This window comes from Microcaecilia unicolor, chromosome 4 (genome assembly GCF_901765095.1).
Source record: "Microcaecilia unicolor chromosome 4, aMicUni1.1, whole genome shotgun sequence".
NCBI lineage: Eukaryota > Metazoa > Chordata > Amphibia > Gymnophiona > Siphonopidae > Microcaecilia > Microcaecilia unicolor.
In genome coordinates, this window is record NC_044034.1 from 19,733,397 (window position 1) to 19,750,458 (window position 17,062).

At 43.3% G+C, this 17,062-nt stretch overlaps 1 protein-coding gene across 1 annotated transcript in view; it reads left to right on the forward strand.

Annotated features, from left to right (window-relative positions):
- The window catches only part of LOC115468219 (oocyte zinc finger protein XlCOF6-like), a 34,416-nt gene extending 25,441 nt beyond the window's left edge, over window positions 1-8,975 (forward strand). Inside the window, exons 7-11 of the mRNA XM_030199753.1 lie at window positions 807-841; window positions 4,010-4,025; window positions 6,006-6,125; window positions 6,496-6,589; window positions 6,683-8,975. Coding sequence (XP_030055613.1) covers window positions 807-841; window positions 4,010-4,025; window positions 6,006-6,125; window positions 6,496-6,589; window positions 6,683-7,937 — 1,520 coding nt within the window. The 3' untranslated portion in view covers window positions 7,938-8,975. The remainder of the gene's footprint in view (window positions 1-806; window positions 842-4,009; window positions 4,026-6,005; window positions 6,126-6,495; window positions 6,590-6,682) is intronic.
- Window positions 8,976-17,062: the final 8,087 nt, after the last annotated feature.

Genomic DNA, 17,062 nt, shown 5'->3' on the forward strand with positions numbered 1-17,062 from the left:
AGCTGGAATCTCTCTCCCATTCCTATTCAGAATATTTTGGCACCGAAGACCAGAGAGAGGATTTACTTCTCAGATTTCCTCTGAGACTTCTGCATAACGTCATGACATATCAGTTGCACACGAGTCAACTATACTGTACAACATATAGCCTCCCCAAATGATAACCAGTAGATTGGCAGCTGCAATGCCTCCACCTAGGAGGGAAATGAAGAGAATTCTCTATACCAGAAAACCTCTATGATATAATAATCTCCCCTACGTTACTACTCGAAACCTCCGCTCACAGGACAAATCCTTCCTCTCAGCACCCTTCTCCTCCACTGCCAACTCCAGGCTCCGCCCTTTCTGCCTCGCCTCACCCTATGCTTGGAATAAACTCCCCGAGTCCATACGCCAAGCTCCCTCCCTGCCCATCTTCAAATCCTTGCTCAAAGCACACCTCTTCAATGTCGCATTCGGCACCTAACCATTATACCTCTATTCAGGAAATCTAGACTGCCCCAACTTGACATTTCGTCCTTTAGATTGTAAGCTCCTTTGAGCAGGGACTGTCCTTCTTTGTTAAACTGTACAACGCTGCGTAACCCTAGTAGCGCTTTAGAAATGTTAAGTAGTAGTAAGTGTCGGACCACTGCTGTCTCTTCTCTCAAAGCTTTGTCAGACAAATACACATACCCCAAGATACCTATACACAGACGTCCATGCACAAATCACGCACTGCTCCATCAAAACATGAAGCAGAGGGAACCTCCCAAGGGATTCTAAAAATGCAATTTCAATGTAATTTTCCTACTTTTTATCAACAGGTTATTCAATTGTTAATCCTGATGCTCTATTCAAGATTAAAATGGAAGATGAGAAATATTTCACTCAACAATTTAAGTGGGAGGGAAAAGAAAATCCAAATGACTTTAACAGTAAGTAAATGTTTTGTATTTAATGGGCTTTGCATTTTTCGATCACAGGAGATGGGGTCAATAACACCAAACATTTGGACGCTTAAAATCAGTTTCCTAATTTAGTATTATCAGATACTTGGTGAATCCTTGTAAATTTGTTTTCTCATCACAGACCTTCCAGTTGTAACATCTATGTTCTCACCGAGTATTAAACAAGAGGACGATGTCCCCTTCATGAATAATCCTGAATCAGAGATGACTTTTATTGACCTATAAGTGCATTCGCTCTGCAGCTTCTCAGTACCTCTCCACTCTCATCTCTCCCTACATTCCTCCCCGGGAACTCCATTCACTGGGTAAATCTCTGTTATCTGCACCCTTCTCCTCCACTGCTAACTCCAGACTCCGTTCCTTTTATCTTGCTGCACCATATGCCTGGAATAGACTTCCTGAGCCGGTACGTCAAGCTCCATCTCTGGCCGTCTTCAAATCTAAGCTAAAAGCCCACCTTTTTGATGCTGCTTTTAACTCCTAACCCTTATTCACTTGTTCAGAACCCTTATTTTATCATCCTCACTTTAATATTCCCTTATGTCTTGTTTGTCCTGTTTGTCTGTCCTAATTAGATTGTGAGCTCTATCGAGGAGGGACTGTCTCTTCATGTTCAAGTGTACAGCGCTGCGTACGTCTAATAGCGCTATAGAAATGATAAGTAGTAGTAGATTGACATGGTTCAGTTTGACATTTGTATTGCTGATAGATTAATGCAAATCACAGTACATAATGCAGCTTATCGCAGGAGGTGGTGGAGATGAAAACAGTAACGGAATTCAAACATGCGTACGATATACATAAAGGAATCCTGTGAAGAAGGAATGGATCCTCAGGAGCTTAGCCGAAATTGGGTGTTGGAGCCGGTGGGGGGAAGAGGGGTTGGTGCAGTGGCGTAGCCAGACAGCCAATTTTGGGTGGGCCAGAGCCCTAAGTGGGTGGGCACAAAATTTTCTCTGCCCCGCCCCCTTCCTCCCCCTATTCTCCACCTCTCCCCCAGCACCTCCCAACTCAAAATAGAAACAGAAACACTTTAGCTCATGAGGAAAGTGACATCCACTATGCACATTTCTCAAGCTATCATATTTCATTTAAGATTGAAAATAAAATGCCTTTTCTACCTTTGTTGTCTGGTCATTTTCTTTTTCCATCATGTTGATCCAGTTTCTCTTTTGAACTTTCCAATCTTTCTGCTATTTCTCCTTCAAGCAGCTTCTGTCCATTTGTCTTTTTCTCCTCTCTTGTTCCATTCCCTCACTTCACTTGCCTCTGACATATTGACCTTTCCATTTTAGCTCTTTCCTCTCTTTTTTTTTTCTTTCTGCTCTGTCCACCCAAATTTTATCCTGTCTAACCCCTTTTCCTTTGTTTTACTTTTCAGTTACCTCTGAGATTCCTTTTCACCCACTAGTTCTCCTATTCCCCATCTCTCTACTTCCCCAGCCATCCATTCCCTTCCATCTTCAATTTATTCCCCCTTACCATATTTCTTTCCCCTGTAATCACCATCCTCCACTCGTTCATTTCCTTGCCACCCCCTTGGCCTCTCCCACATGGTTCCACATTTCCCAATGTCTCTCTCCCTCTACCCTTCTAGCCCAGCATCTGCTCCCTCTCTTCTCCCCACCCTTCACCCTCTTCCAACATCTTCCTGTCACTTCTCTCTTTTGTCTTGCCCCCCTCTCCTGTGGCCAGAATTTCCCCCATCCATCCTGTTTCTTTCCACCCCCCTCTCTCCCCCTTCGCAGCATCTCTCATCTCTTGGCAAAGAACAACAATGTGGATGCAGCAGCTCACAGGTTTGCTTGCTGTGTTTTGAATGAACGGCTACGCGGGGGAGTGGAAACAGAAATTTACCAAATGGCTTCCGTGGGCTGGCTCACTTGCACTCCACTCCTGAGGTTGCAGCGGTGAACTGGCGGGCAGGCGCTATGCTCAAGTAGTAAAAGCAGCAAGCCGGCAGGTTTGAGTTCGTCCTTCGCTTCCCTGCCTTCTCTGCGTCCCGCCTTCCTGTGATGTCATTTCCTTTCAGGCGGGCGGGACGCAGAGAAGGCAGGGAAGCGAAGGACAAACTCAAACCTGCCGGCTTGCTGCTTTTACTACTTGAGCATAGCGCCTGCCCGCCTGTTCACCGCTGCGGGCGAGGATTCGAAGGTACGGATGGACGGACGGGGATGGACTCGGACTCTGGGTGGGTGGGCGGGCCTGAGACTAAATTGGGTGGGCCTGGGCCCATCCAGGCCCACCCGTAGCTACGCCCCTGGGTTGGTGGTTGGGAGGCGAGGATAGTGGAGGGCAGACTTATACGGTCTGTGCCAGAGCCAGTGGTGGGAGGCGGGACTGGTGGTTGGGAGGCGGGGAATAGTGCTGGGCAGACTTATACGGTCTGTGCCCTGAAAAAGACAGGTGCAAATCAAGGTAAGGTATACACATATGGGTTTGTCTTGTTGGGCAGACTGGATGGACCGTGCAGGTCTTTTTCTGCAGTCATCTACTATGTTACTATGATACCATTCCCAGTTCGAAAATGGCACAGCAGTCTCACAAGGCTGCCACAGGAATTCACAACCTCCATTTTCTTTTTTTTTTTTGTAATTTTATTTGAATTTTCAATCAAAATAACTGACAGCATCTCTTAACAGAAAAAATTAAGAACGTGTGTCCATTTTATATATAAGGAACTGCCACCTCCAATAATGAAAAACTAAAAATAGACCCTCCCCATCCCTTCTCTTCTCCCATTGCGCTCCCTAAAATTCAGAGAATGTCCTTCCAAGTGGAGAAATCTTCCCCACATTTCTTGATAATATTTCCATTTATTAGATTTTAAGGTAGTCAATCTATATCGTTTGCATATAATATACAGCCTGTTTTGGCATGTCCCGTGTATGCCAATGTGAGGCAATCAGCAGTCGAGCTGTTGTATAAACCAGTAGCATTAATTTATCCATAGCTCCTGTTATCCCTTCCACTCTCCCACTTAGGGCATTTTCCATAGTACACGGTATATAACTGTTGCCCATATGCAGATACCTCCTTCAATAATTTCTGGACCCTAGGACATTCCCACCAAATGTGAGTATATGTTCCCCTCCGGCTACACCCCATAGGCGTAGTTTGACTGTTTCATTTGGGGGGGGGGGGGGGGGGGGGGGGGGCAAAGAATGGGCGGAGCATATTAGCATATCATTTGCATATATACATATGCAAATGAATATGCTAATATGGAGGAAGGAAATAAAATTTACAGGCAAAATATCACAGATGCACATTTCAAAAAGCTGACACATTTCAATTAATAAATTATGAATAAAATACTTTTATCTACCTTTGTTGTCTGATCATTTAGTTTTTCTATTCGCTTTGGTCCCAGTGTCTTCTGTTTTATGCAGTGTCTTCTTTCCAGTAGGCTTCCCTCTGCTCTCCACCCTCCCAGTCTCATCCATCTCTTTCTCCTTCCCTCTGCTCCCCACCCCTCCCAGTCCCATCCATCTTCTGTTCCTTCCCTCTGCTCACCATCCCTCCGTCCCATCCATCTTCTGTTCCTTCCCTCTGCTGTGCCTGACCTCTCCCAATCCCATCCATCTCCTGGTCCATCCCTCTGCTCCCCACCCCTCGCAGTCCCATCCATCTCTTGCTCCTTCCCTCTGCTCCCCACCCCTCCCAGTCCCATCCATTTCCTGCTCCTTCCCTCTGCTCCCCACCCCTCGCAGTCCCATCCATCTCTTGCTCCTTCCCTCTGCTCCCCACCCCTCCCAGTCCCATCCATCTTCTGCTCCTTCCCTCTGCTCACCATCCCTCAGTCCCATCCATCTTCCCTCTGCTCCCCACCCCCCCGCAAGGTCCAAGATGGTGACTCCGTTTACCCCCTCTCTTCCTCCCTCCCTCCGGCGCAGGCAGCCGTCTTTTCCAGCGTTCCTGGCAGCGGTAGCGATGGTACACGCTGCCTTCGGTCTGCCCCGGAAGCTTTCTCTTCAAGTTCCTGTTCCCACCTATGTTCCGGGGCAGAGAGAGCAAGGAACCAGTGAGGCACCGACACCCCAGCGGCGTGCACCCGGGGCGGACCGCCCCACCGCCCCCCCCCCCCCCCTTCCTACACCACTGTCTCCAGCTTCAAGCTTCAGAGCTGATGTGGCAATTTATAATCAGGAAGTACTTGGTAGGGTTCTTCAGCTTGGAGAAAAGACGGCTGAGGGGAGATACGATAGAGGTATATAAAATAATGAGTGGAACAGATAGACGTGAATCGCTTGTCTACTCTTTCCAAAAATACTAGGAGTAGGGGGCACGCAATGAAGCTAGAAAGTAAGTAAACTTAAAACAAATTGGAGAAAATATTTCTTCACTCAAAGTGTAATTAAACTCTGGAATTTGTTGCCAGACAGTGTGGTAAAAAGCAGTTAGCTTAGCAGGGTTTAAAAAAAAGTTTGGCCACGTTCCTAAAAGGTAAGTCCATAAGCCATTATTAAGATGGAGTTGGGAAAATCCACTGCTTAGTCCTTGGAAAAACAGCATAAAATCTGTTTTAGTCTTTTGGGATCTTGCCAGGTACTTGTGACCTGGATTGGCCACTGTTGGAAACAGGATGCTGGGCTTGATAGACCTTCGGTCTGTCCCATTATGGCAATACTTATGTAGATCTGTACACTCTCAGCATTGGGCTTTCATATTTACTAGGCTATATTCTCAACAATCCCCTGGGGCTCCCTAACCCCCAATGTTCAGTAGCATTAAAGCAGGTAGTACCCTGAATATTGCCTTGGGGGAGGTTACAAGCGGAGCCAAGGGTTATGCAGGTGCCAGCTGGCTCACATGGGACATGAGCTACTGAATATCGGGCTGGCACCATCATTGTTTTTTAAATTTAACCCCCCCCCCCCCCCCGAACCCCTTCCCACTCTCCTGACTAAGCTCCACCCGGTTCTACCTGTAGCCCAGGTACTCCAGTGGATTTTCTGGGTTAGTAGCACATTCTCCTCGCTCCTGCCCGCCTTAAATATGTCATTTTCCATAGCTGTAAAATTAAGGCTCATATTCTTATTTTTTATCCAACAGATGATGAATTTAGGAATGATAGTGAAAGAATGAGAATGTGTGATGAGCAGCAAAAAGAGGAATGGAAACGTAAAGACTCCTCCAGAGACAGCACAGATCCTTCAGCAGATTGTGAAGGAGGTATGGGTAGCATAATACCCAATGGTGAGAAAGTAGCATCCCAGACAGGAGAAAGATTAGAGAGACAAAAGAGAAACTGCAGCTGTTGCCCAAACCTTGTACAACCTGGAAGTGCTGATATTTGGGAAACTTTTACTACTAACTCAAATTTTATTGAGCACCACATAAGTGGGTTTAGGACTGAAGTTCATGACTGTCAAGGTATGTACAATACTAACCCATCTGGATACTCTGAAAACTGTGAAAAAACATGTAAAGGATCTGAATGTGATAAATGTTCCAATGAGAGAAGGAACCTACAACTGCATAAAATAGGTCACATGGAACATAAACCATTTAAATGTTCAGAATGTGACAAATGTTTCATAAGGAAGGCTGGACTGGAACAGCATAAAAGGACACACAGGGGTGAAAAGCCATTTAAATGTTCAGAATGTGATAAATGGTTTGGAACCAAGGCAGAGGTGAAACGGCATGAAAGGACACACACGGGAGAAAAACCATTTAAATGTTCAGAATGTGATAAATGGTTCGGAACCAAGGCAGAGGTGAAACAGCATGAAAGGACACACACGGGAGGAAAAACCATTTAAATGTTCAGAATGTGATAAATGCTTCAGTCATAAAGAACACCTGCATCGGCATGAAAGAATACATACAGGAGAGAAACCATTTAAATGTTCAGAATGTGATAAATATTTCAGATTGAAAGAACACCGGAATAGTCACAAAAGGACGCATACAGGAGAGAAACCATTTAAATGTTCAGAATGTGATAAATGTTTCGGAACCAAGGCAGAGGTGAAACGGCATGAAAGGACACACACGGGAGAAAAACCATTTAAATGTTCAGAATGTGATAAATGCTTCAGTCATAAAGAACACCTGCAACGGCATGAAAGAATACATACAGGAGAGAAACCATTTAAGTGTTCAGAATGTGATAAATGCTTCAGTTGTAAAGAACACCTGCACCGGCATGAAAAGATACATATAGGAGAGAAACGATTTAAATGTTCAGAATGTGGGAAATGTTTCATAGACATATTTCAGTTGAAAAACCATGGAAGGGTGCATACAGGAGAAAAACCATTTAAATGCTCTGAATGTGATAAACGTTTGAAAAGCAAGGGCAACTTGGAACGACACAAAAAGACTCATACAGGAGAGAAACCATTTAAGTGTTTAGAATGTTTTAAATGTTTTCCAAGCAAGGGTGATGTGAAACGTCACAAAAAGACTCATACAGCAGACAAACCATTTAAATGTTTACAATGTTTTAAATGTTTCAAAAGCAAGGGCGAGGTGAAACTTCATGAAAAGACTCATATGGAAGAGAAACCATTTAAATGTACAGAATGTGATAAATGGTTCAAACGCAAGGGCGAGGTGAAACTTCATGAAAAGACTCATATGGGAGAGAAACCATTTAAATGTTCAGAGTGTGATAAATGTTTTAGAAGGCAGGTCGAGGTGAAAGATCACCAAAGGACTCATACTGGAGAAAACCCATTTAAATGTTTAGAGTGTGATAAATGGTTCCGATTCAAAACCTCCCTGAATCGACATGTAATGATTCATACAGGAGAGAAACCATTTACATGTTCAGAATGTAATAAATGTTTCCGAACCAAGGTTGAAATGGAAGAACATATAAGAAGTCACACGGGAGAGAAACCATTTAAATGTTCAGAATGTATTAAATATTACAGAATAAGAGTAGCCTGGGACGTCACAAAAAGACTCATACAGGAGAGAAGCCATTTAAATGTTCAGAATGTGGTAAATGTTTCACAACCAAGACACAGCTGAAACAACACAAAATTATTCATACAGGAGAGAAACCATTTAAATGTTCAGAGTGTGATAAATGTTTCAGAAACAAGCCCCACCTGAAACAACACAAAATGACTCATACAGGAGAGAAACCATTTAAATGTTCAGAGTGTGATAAATGTTTCAGAAACAAGCCCTACCTGAAACAACACAAAATGACTCATATGGGAGAGAAAGCATAAGTGTTCCAAACGTGATAAATTTTTCAGAAGGAAGGCCAAGGTGAAAGTTCATTCAGAAGAAAACCATGTAAATATTCAGATTGTGATAAATGTTTCAATAAGAAGACCCAACTGAAATAGCATGAAAGGATTCATACAGGAGAGAAACCATTTAAATGTTTAGAATGTCATAAATGTTTTAGAGGGAAGGGTGATTAGACTCGACCTGCAAAAAATCATACAGTAAACAAACTATATAAATATTCAGGATGTTATAAATGTTTCAAAAGTGAGGTTTTATTGTCAGAGAGAGGAAGAACTGAACAGAGGGATTTTGCAGACCTGTCACATAGTTTTAAAGCAGACATGCTTAAGAACAAGGATCGTAGACCAGTATGTGTGAACTGTGTGGCAGTGCAGGAGAGGGTGTGCAGGAGTTCAGTGCACTTTAAGCATTGTAAAAATGGTAACATTATAAGCTCTTCTGGATAGGGAATTACATATATTAATTATATTAAGGGAAGCCTATACGGGGGTATGTACTTTAACATTTATTCTCTTCATTATTAGCACTGCTTCTAAGCTTGTATTATAAGCTGATAAGGAAGGTACCAGGAGCAAACTGTCTCTGCAATGTTAGGAATTTAGAGAAAATACTTGTAGCTGCACATGACACAGAAACAAGTTAGAAGATGGGAAAGATGGTTATGGAATATGGGAGGGATGGAAACTAAGTGAGAGAGGATAGGGGGAAAAGACAGATAAGCAAATGGGAAGGAGAGGACTACTACTACTACTATTTAGCATTTCTATAGCGCTACAAGGCGTACGCAGCGTTGCACAAACATAGAAGAAAGACAGTCCCTGCTCAAAGAGCTTACAATCTAATAGACAAAAAATAAATAAAGTAAGCAAAGCAAATCAATTAATGTGAATGGGAAGGAAGAGAGGAGGGTAGGTGGAGGCGAGTGGTTACAAGTGGTTACGAGTCAAAAGCAATGTTAAAGAGGTGAGCTTTCAGTCTAGATTTAAAGGTGGCCAAGGATGGGGCAAGACGTAGGGGCTCAGGAAGTTTATTCCAGGCATAGGGTACAGCGAGACAGAAGGCGCGAAGTCTGGAGTTGGCAGTAGTGGAGAAGGGAACAGATAAGAAGGATTTATCCATGGAGCGGAGTGCACGGGAAGGGGTGTAGGGAAGGACAAGTGTGGAGAGATACTGGGGAGCAGCAGAGTGAGTACATTTATAGGTCAGTAGAAGAAGTTTGAACAGGATGCGAAAACGGATAGGGAGCCAGTGAAGCGACTTGAGGAGAGGGGTAGTATGAGTAAAAGCGACCCTGGCGGAAGACGAGACGGGCAGCAGAGTTTTGAAACCGACTGGAGGGGGGAGAGGTGACTAAGTGCTAGGCCAGCAAGAAGCAGATTGCCGTAGTCTAAACGAGAAGTGACAAGGGTGGGATGAGGGTTTTGGTAGAGTGCTCGGAAAGAAAGGGGCGGATTTTATGGATGTTGTAAAGAAAGAAACGACACGTCTTGGCGATCTGCTGGATATGAGCAGAGAAGGAGAGAGAAGAGTCAAAGATGACCCCAAGGTTTCGAGCTGAGGAGACAGGGAGAATGAGAGAGCCATCAACAGAAATAGAAAACGGGGGGAGTAGAGAGGTGGGTTTGGGGGGAAAAATGAGAAGCTCGGTTTTGGTCATATTTAATTTCAGGTGGCGTTGAGATATCCAGACAGCAATGTCAGACAAGCACGCTGAAACTTTGGTTTGGATGCAAGGTGAGATATCAGAGATAGAAAGGTAGATGTGGGAGTCATCAGCATAGAGATGGTAGAAAAAGCCATGGGATGAGATTAATGAACCAAGGGAAGAAGTGTAGATAGAAAAGAGGAGGGGACCAAGAACAGAACCCTGAGGTACACCGACAGGCAGAGGGATAGAAGTAGAAGAGGATCCACCTCGAAATGCACACCTGTTCCTCTGATCCCATCCCCACCAACCTACTCAACACCATCTCCCGTACTGTCACCCCGCCATCTGTCGCATCCTCAACCTCTCTCTCTCCACTGCAACTGTCCCTTGACACCTTTCAAGCACGCCGTTTGTCACACCTCTCCTACAAAACCTTCACTTGACCCTACCTTGCCCCTCCAACTATCCGCCCATTTCTCTTTTACCCTCCTTTCCAAATACTTGATGCGCGCCGTTCATAGCCGCATGCCTGATTTTTCTCTCCTCTCACTCCATCTCCCGATTCCACTTCAATTTTCCGGTTTTTGTGGATTATTGTAGTAAATAATTAGCCAGATTTTAGTACACACAGCTTCAGCTTTAGAAAATGTTAATTTCTTTCTTCATCTCTCTCTCATTCACCCCTGAATAATTCACTGCTGAGTCACTTTAAAGTTGAACTGAACAAAACATCTGGTTTACTCACAGTTTGTAGTTAGATTATAATCAGACAGGCTTATATATACATATTACTATACATTTTGTATTATCAGCTCCTTCCATGTGCTTAGATGGTAATGGATGCTCACACCACCATAGATCCTCTCAGGTTAGGAGAGATCATGAGCTCCATGTACTCCATGTGCTGCATGTGCTGCATCTATCCCCCACAGGAAGTTTGCATAGCAGTGTGACCTCTCTAAGTAATTCACATCAGAGGTCACAGAGTAATCACAGAGAAATAATAGGTGACAGGCAATGCATGTAAAATACAATTACATTCCAACAAACCCCTTCTCATGCATAACTGTCATGCAATTATTTATTCATACAAAGTCCAAGCTTTATACGCAGATTCACAAAATGTTCTCTGGGTAACGGTTTGGTCATGATGTCAGCTGTCATCTCACTGGTGTGACAATAGTGTAGACTGATGACCCCTTCTTTCGCCAACTCTCGCACGTTGTGGTATTTCGTTGCGATGTGCTTGGTGCGTGACCTGAACCTTGTCATTCTGTGACAGTCGGATGCAGCTCTGATTATCTTCCATTATCTGGATTGGTCTCTGTTCAGCTATTCCGAAATCCAGCAAAAGTTTTTCAATCCACATCAGTTCTCTGCACGCTTCCGATACGGCCACGTATTCAGCTTCTGTAGAAGAACAAACCTCACAATACTTTGTTTATGACTGGCCCATGAAATTTGTACATTTCCATACATAAACACTATCCACTTGTGGATTTATAATCAGAATGATCCCCGGCCCAATCTGAATCACAGTAACATATTAGTTTTGGATTACTATTGGCTGAAATCTTTAATTTACAATCAATGGTACCCTTTAAATACCTTACCATCCTTTTAACTGCAGTCCAATCTGATTTGGTAGGTGAGCTGACCCTTCTGCTCAAAATTCCTACTGCATTTGCTATATCAGCCCTGTATGTGGTAGCTAGATATAAAAGCTTACCTATGGCTGATCTATATTGGATGTTATCTGGTAAGGTTCTCTTACTGTTTCATCCTTCAGAAAATCAGTGATCATGGGAGTGCTTACAACTTGGGCATCTTGCATACCTAAACTTTCAATAAGCTCATTTATTTTCTGCTTCTGGCTTAGAAGATAAGAACCATCATTTTGTTTCTCAATTTCTATACCAAGATAGTATGACACATTACCAAGTTCTTTTATCTCAACATTGTGGTTTAAACATTTTACAATGTCCTTGTACTCTTGCTCACTTTTGCTTGCAATGAGCAGATCATCAACAAAAGCTAAAATGTATGCATATTGTCCATTTGTGCCCTAGTGTACAAACATTTATCTGCTTCACACCTTGCTGAAATCCTAAATTTGTCAATATTTCATGCAATTTTTCATTCCAACATCTGGCACTTTGCTTTAATCCATAAAGACCTTTGTTTAATTTACACACTAGCTGTCTTTGTTTTGTATTTATGAAACCTGTTGGCTGTTCCATGTACAAGTCTTCAGTTATATCTCCGTGAAGAAACGCTGTTTTCACATCAATGTGGTTGACTTGCATGCCTTTTGAGACTGCAATGCTCAGAAGTGTTCTGATTGTCGTGTGTTTCACTACAGGTGGCAAACACTTCATCAAAATCTTCTCCATATTTTTGAAGATATCCCTTGCCACTAATCTGCTTTATACCTTTCCACTTTTCCTTGCTGCATTCCTTTTTAACTTGAATACCCATTTGCATCCTATAGCTTTCTTGCCAGGAGGTAATTTTGTAAGAATCCAAGTATTATTTTTATCCAATGCATCAATTTCTTCTGTGCAGCTTTATGCCATTCAGCAGCTTCTTCTGCTGGCATTTTCTCATCTCATCCCATGTTAAGGGCTCTGAGCTTCTGCTGACTTTGTTAGGTAAGACAGTCTTGGGGGTGGAACACCTTTGTTTTCCCTGGATGAGCGTCTGACTAAGGTTGGTCTGACCTTTCCGCATCCTCTAAATCTGAGAGTCCTTCTCCAATTGATTCCCCTTCTCCAACTGTACTGTCTTCTTCAATGATTCTTTCTGTGTCTGCTTCCTCTGCTGTTCCTCGTTAGATACAGATGAGTTGCTTTCAGACATCTGCCTTGGTATGGCATTTATATACACTGGCATGTCTATTATGGTTCTAGTTTCATATTCTGGATGATAAGGCTCATCTGGGATAATCCAGCTTTATCAACCCTTTTGTTTCATCAAATATGTAACATGTCTTATGCCAACAATGCAGTTTTCAGATCAAAATTCTATATCCTTTGTGTCCTGGAGTATAGACAAACTAAAATGCCCCTTTCTGTTGTGGAATCCAGCTTATGCCTTCTTTGCTTTGGTACATGAGCATATGCTGTACTTCCAAATGTTCTTATGTGTGACAGGTTTGGCTTCCTACCATGCCATGTCTCATGTGGTGTGCGCTCAGCGCCTTTAGTTGGCAATGCTCTTTTGTAGGTACACTGCTGTGAGAATGGCTTCCCCCCATAGTCTTTTAGGGAGATTGCTATCTGACAGCATACATCTGGTCATTTCCACAAGTGACCTAAATTTTCTCTCTGCAACAGAATTTTGTTCTGGTGTATAAGCTACTGTTGTGATATGTTGAATGCCTTCTTGTTCTAGAAATGTGCGCATGCTTTGTGAAATGAACTCACCACCATTGTCGGTCTGAAGAACCTTTGGTTTTCTTTCAAATTTATTGCTCACCATGGCTACGTATTCTTCAGCATGTCTGTGACTTGACTTTTCTCTTTCAGCAAATAGGCCCACACAATATCTAGAGGAAATCATCACAAGAATATCAGCACAAATCTGTTATTTCCAATGATGGGATATTTAAACGGTCCACATAAGTCACTGTGTATTAAGTCCAGTACTTTTATTACTCCTATTTCCTGTGTATGCAGGAAATTGAGGGTCTCACACCCCTTTTGAGTGACACAGTCTATGCATTTCTCCATTTTACCAGCATCTGCACTTATCTGAATGACGGTGGCCAGTTGCTTACTGTAAAGATCCTGGATCACCTTAAAATCACGATGTCCAGGCGGCGGTTGCCAGATTTCCAGACTACATTTACATCAGCTTCCTTACTTGCGCCATATGTGAGGCTTTCACCTGAAATGCTCAGTTTATAACATCATTATGCATAAAAGCTTCAGCATACACTTCATCATTTTTAGAGATTGTGCACTTACTGTTTTCAAAATGAATCACAAATCCCTTCTTATCTAATGTAGATACACTAGCATATTACAAACTGCTGGGGAATATACAAGACATCACTTACAGGAATTCTTTAACTTCATTAGACACTTTGCATTTTAAGTTCCAATACCTTTTGCTTGGATCTTAGCAGTCCCTGCGTTTGCAGTTTTAAGAATACCTTCCTCTGGACACATTTCCTGAAAGAAATTCTTACAATTGGTTAAATGGCATGTGCTCCCCGAATCCAAAATCCAAGTACTTTCATTTGAATTATTATTTACCATAGTCAAAGATTTTTCTGCCATTAGAAAGCCCTTGTGTTTAATCTTTGGTCCTTCATACATTTCCTGGTTTGAAAATTCTTTAGTTCCATTGGCTTAGGTGAGCTAGAGGGAGTGTTTTGTGTTTCCTTACACCATTTAGATACATGTTCCCTCCTTTCCACATGAGTAGCAAATCAGCTTGCCCTTGGGTGGAGTTTTCCCATAGCTCCGCCTTCCTCTGTTCTTTGCCAAGAAATTTGTTTCATTTCTCTCTGACTTGCTTTGAGAAACACATCTCCTCAGAATCATTTATTATGCATTCCTGCCTTAGTTGTGATGTTGCCTGTTCAAAAGATTGCCCTTCAATGGCCTCATTTACAGACCTAAAAACATCAAACTTCTTTGATAGTGAGGGTAAAAGAAATGCTCTTTTCAATGCATCACACATGGGAATCTCCTGAAAGTTCTAACTTTTGAAATGAAGACATAGAGATGCATAATGTGATCATTACATTTACTTTTATCCCTTAATTTGGTTTCATTCAACATCTGCCAGCCAAATTGGTTGCTGCTTTGCATATGTAGTTGCATACATAGTTCTCAGTTTATATAAAATGTCCTTTGGTGTATCTTTTTCCCTCCACTAATATGGCTTGTTTCTCTGAGAGAGCTTCCAAAGCATGCACTTCACATAATAGTTTGCATTGTCCCATTCAGCCATATTTTCAGCTGTTCTGGTCTTGGTCTAAGCATATATTTAATCTTTTTGCTCGAAGGAGACATATGAATCTTACATCTCCCACTGCTGATAATTAAACTCAGTTAATCTAGGCACCTTGAGAGAATAGAAAAATGGTGAATTTCCTCCCTCAGCCATTTTCTTAGCCTTCTGTCTGCTGTGTGGGGGGAGAGAGAGACAGACTGAATCTTTCCTTTAAAACTAAGAGAAAAATGTGGCCTTTTTTTCTGCCTGGTAATATTTCTCTTCTTTTTCAATTCCTGGCCCTGGGCCCATAACCCTTTGTTGGATTATTTGTAGTAAATAATTAGCAGATTTTAGTACAACACAGCTTCAGCTTTAGAAATGTTAATTTCTTTCTTCATCTCTCTCTCATTCACCCCTGAATATTCACTGCTGAGTCACTTTAAGTTGAAGTAACAAAACATCTGTTTACCTCACAGTTTTGTAGTTAGATTATAATCAGACAGGCCTTATATATCATATTACTATACATTTGTATATCAGCTCCTTCCATGTGCCTTAGAATGGTAATGGATGCTCACACCACCATAGATCCTCTCAGGTTAGGAGAGATCATGAGCGCCATGTGCTCCATGTGCTTGCATCTGCTGCATCTACCCCCACAGGAAGTTTGCATAGCTGTGTGACCTCTCTAAGTAATATCACATCAGAGGTCACAGAGTAATAGCACAGAGAAATAATAGGTGACAGGCCAATGCATGTAAAATACAATTACATTCCAACAGTTTCGCCCTCTGCACCTCGACTGAAACGGCACTCTCTAAAGTTTTGTAATGACCTGCTCCTGGCCAAATCCAGAGGTCACTACTCCATCCCTCATCCTCCTCGATCTTTCCACCGCGTTGACACTGTTCAACCATGATTTACTCTTGCCACGCTGTCCTCTTTTGGGTTCAAGGCCCTGTCCTCTCCTGGTTCTCCTCTTATCTCTCCCACTGAGGGTACACTCCCATGGATCTTCCTCCACTCCCATCCCACTATCTGTTGGAGTTCCCCAGGGATCTGTCCTTGGACCCCTTCTCTTCTCAATCTACACCTCTTCCCTGGGCTCGCTGATCTCTTCTCATGGTTTTCAGTATCACCTTTATGCTGATGACACCCAGCTATACCTCTCCACACCTGACGTCACTGCGGAGACTCAGGCCAAGGTATCGGCCTGTTTATCCGACATTGCGGCATGGATGTCCAACCGCCACCTGAAGCTGAACATGTCCAAGACCGAGCTCCTTGTCTTTCCTCTTAAACCCACTTCTCCTCTTCCTCCACTCTCTATCTCTGTTGATAACACCCTCATCCTCCCCGTCCCATCTGCCCGCAACCTCGGAGTCACCGTCGACTCCTCCCTCTCCTTCTCTGCGCATATCCAACAGACTGCCAAGACCTGTCGCTTCTTCCTCCTCAATATCAGCAAAATTCGCCCTTTCCTCTCTGAGCATACCACCAGAACTCTCGTCCATGCTCTCATTACCTCTTGCCTCGATTACTGCAACTTACTCCTCACCGGCCTCCCACTCGGCCATCTATCCCCCCTTCAATCCGTTCAGAACGCTGCTGCACGTCTTATATTCCGCCAAAACCGATATACCCATATCACCCCTCGTCTTAAATCACTTTATGGCTTTCCGATCAGATATCGCATACAATTCAAGCTCCTCCTCCTTACCTACAAATGCACTCAGTCTGCAGCTCCTCACTACCTCTCCACCCTCATCTCCCCCTATGTTCCCGCCGCCGCAACCTCCGCTCACAGGACAAAGCCCTTCTCTCAGTACCCTTCTCCACTACTGCCAACTCCAGGCTCGCTCATTCTGCCTTGCCTCACCCTATGCCTGGAATAATCTTCCTTTACCCATTACGCCCCCATGCCCCTCCCTACCCATCTTCTTACAAATCTCTGCTTAATAACTCACCTCTCAATGCTGCCGTCGGCGCCTAACTACGCTCGAGACATATAAATACCCCAATCTATCCACCCTATCAGATAACTGTTCACTCGTCCTCAGATTGTTCACTTGTCTTTAGATGTTTCTTGTCTTTTAGCAGGGACTGTCCTTCTATGTTTGAATTGTACAGCGCTGCGTAACCCTAGTAGCGCCTTAGAAATGGTTGTTGTTGTAAGGTGCGGAGGGAGAGGTAGGACAGAGAACCAGAAAGGACAGAGCCCTGGAATCCAAGTGAGGACAGGGTATCGAGGAGTATGCTGTGATCGACAGTGTCAAAAGCCAGCGGAAAGATCAAGAAG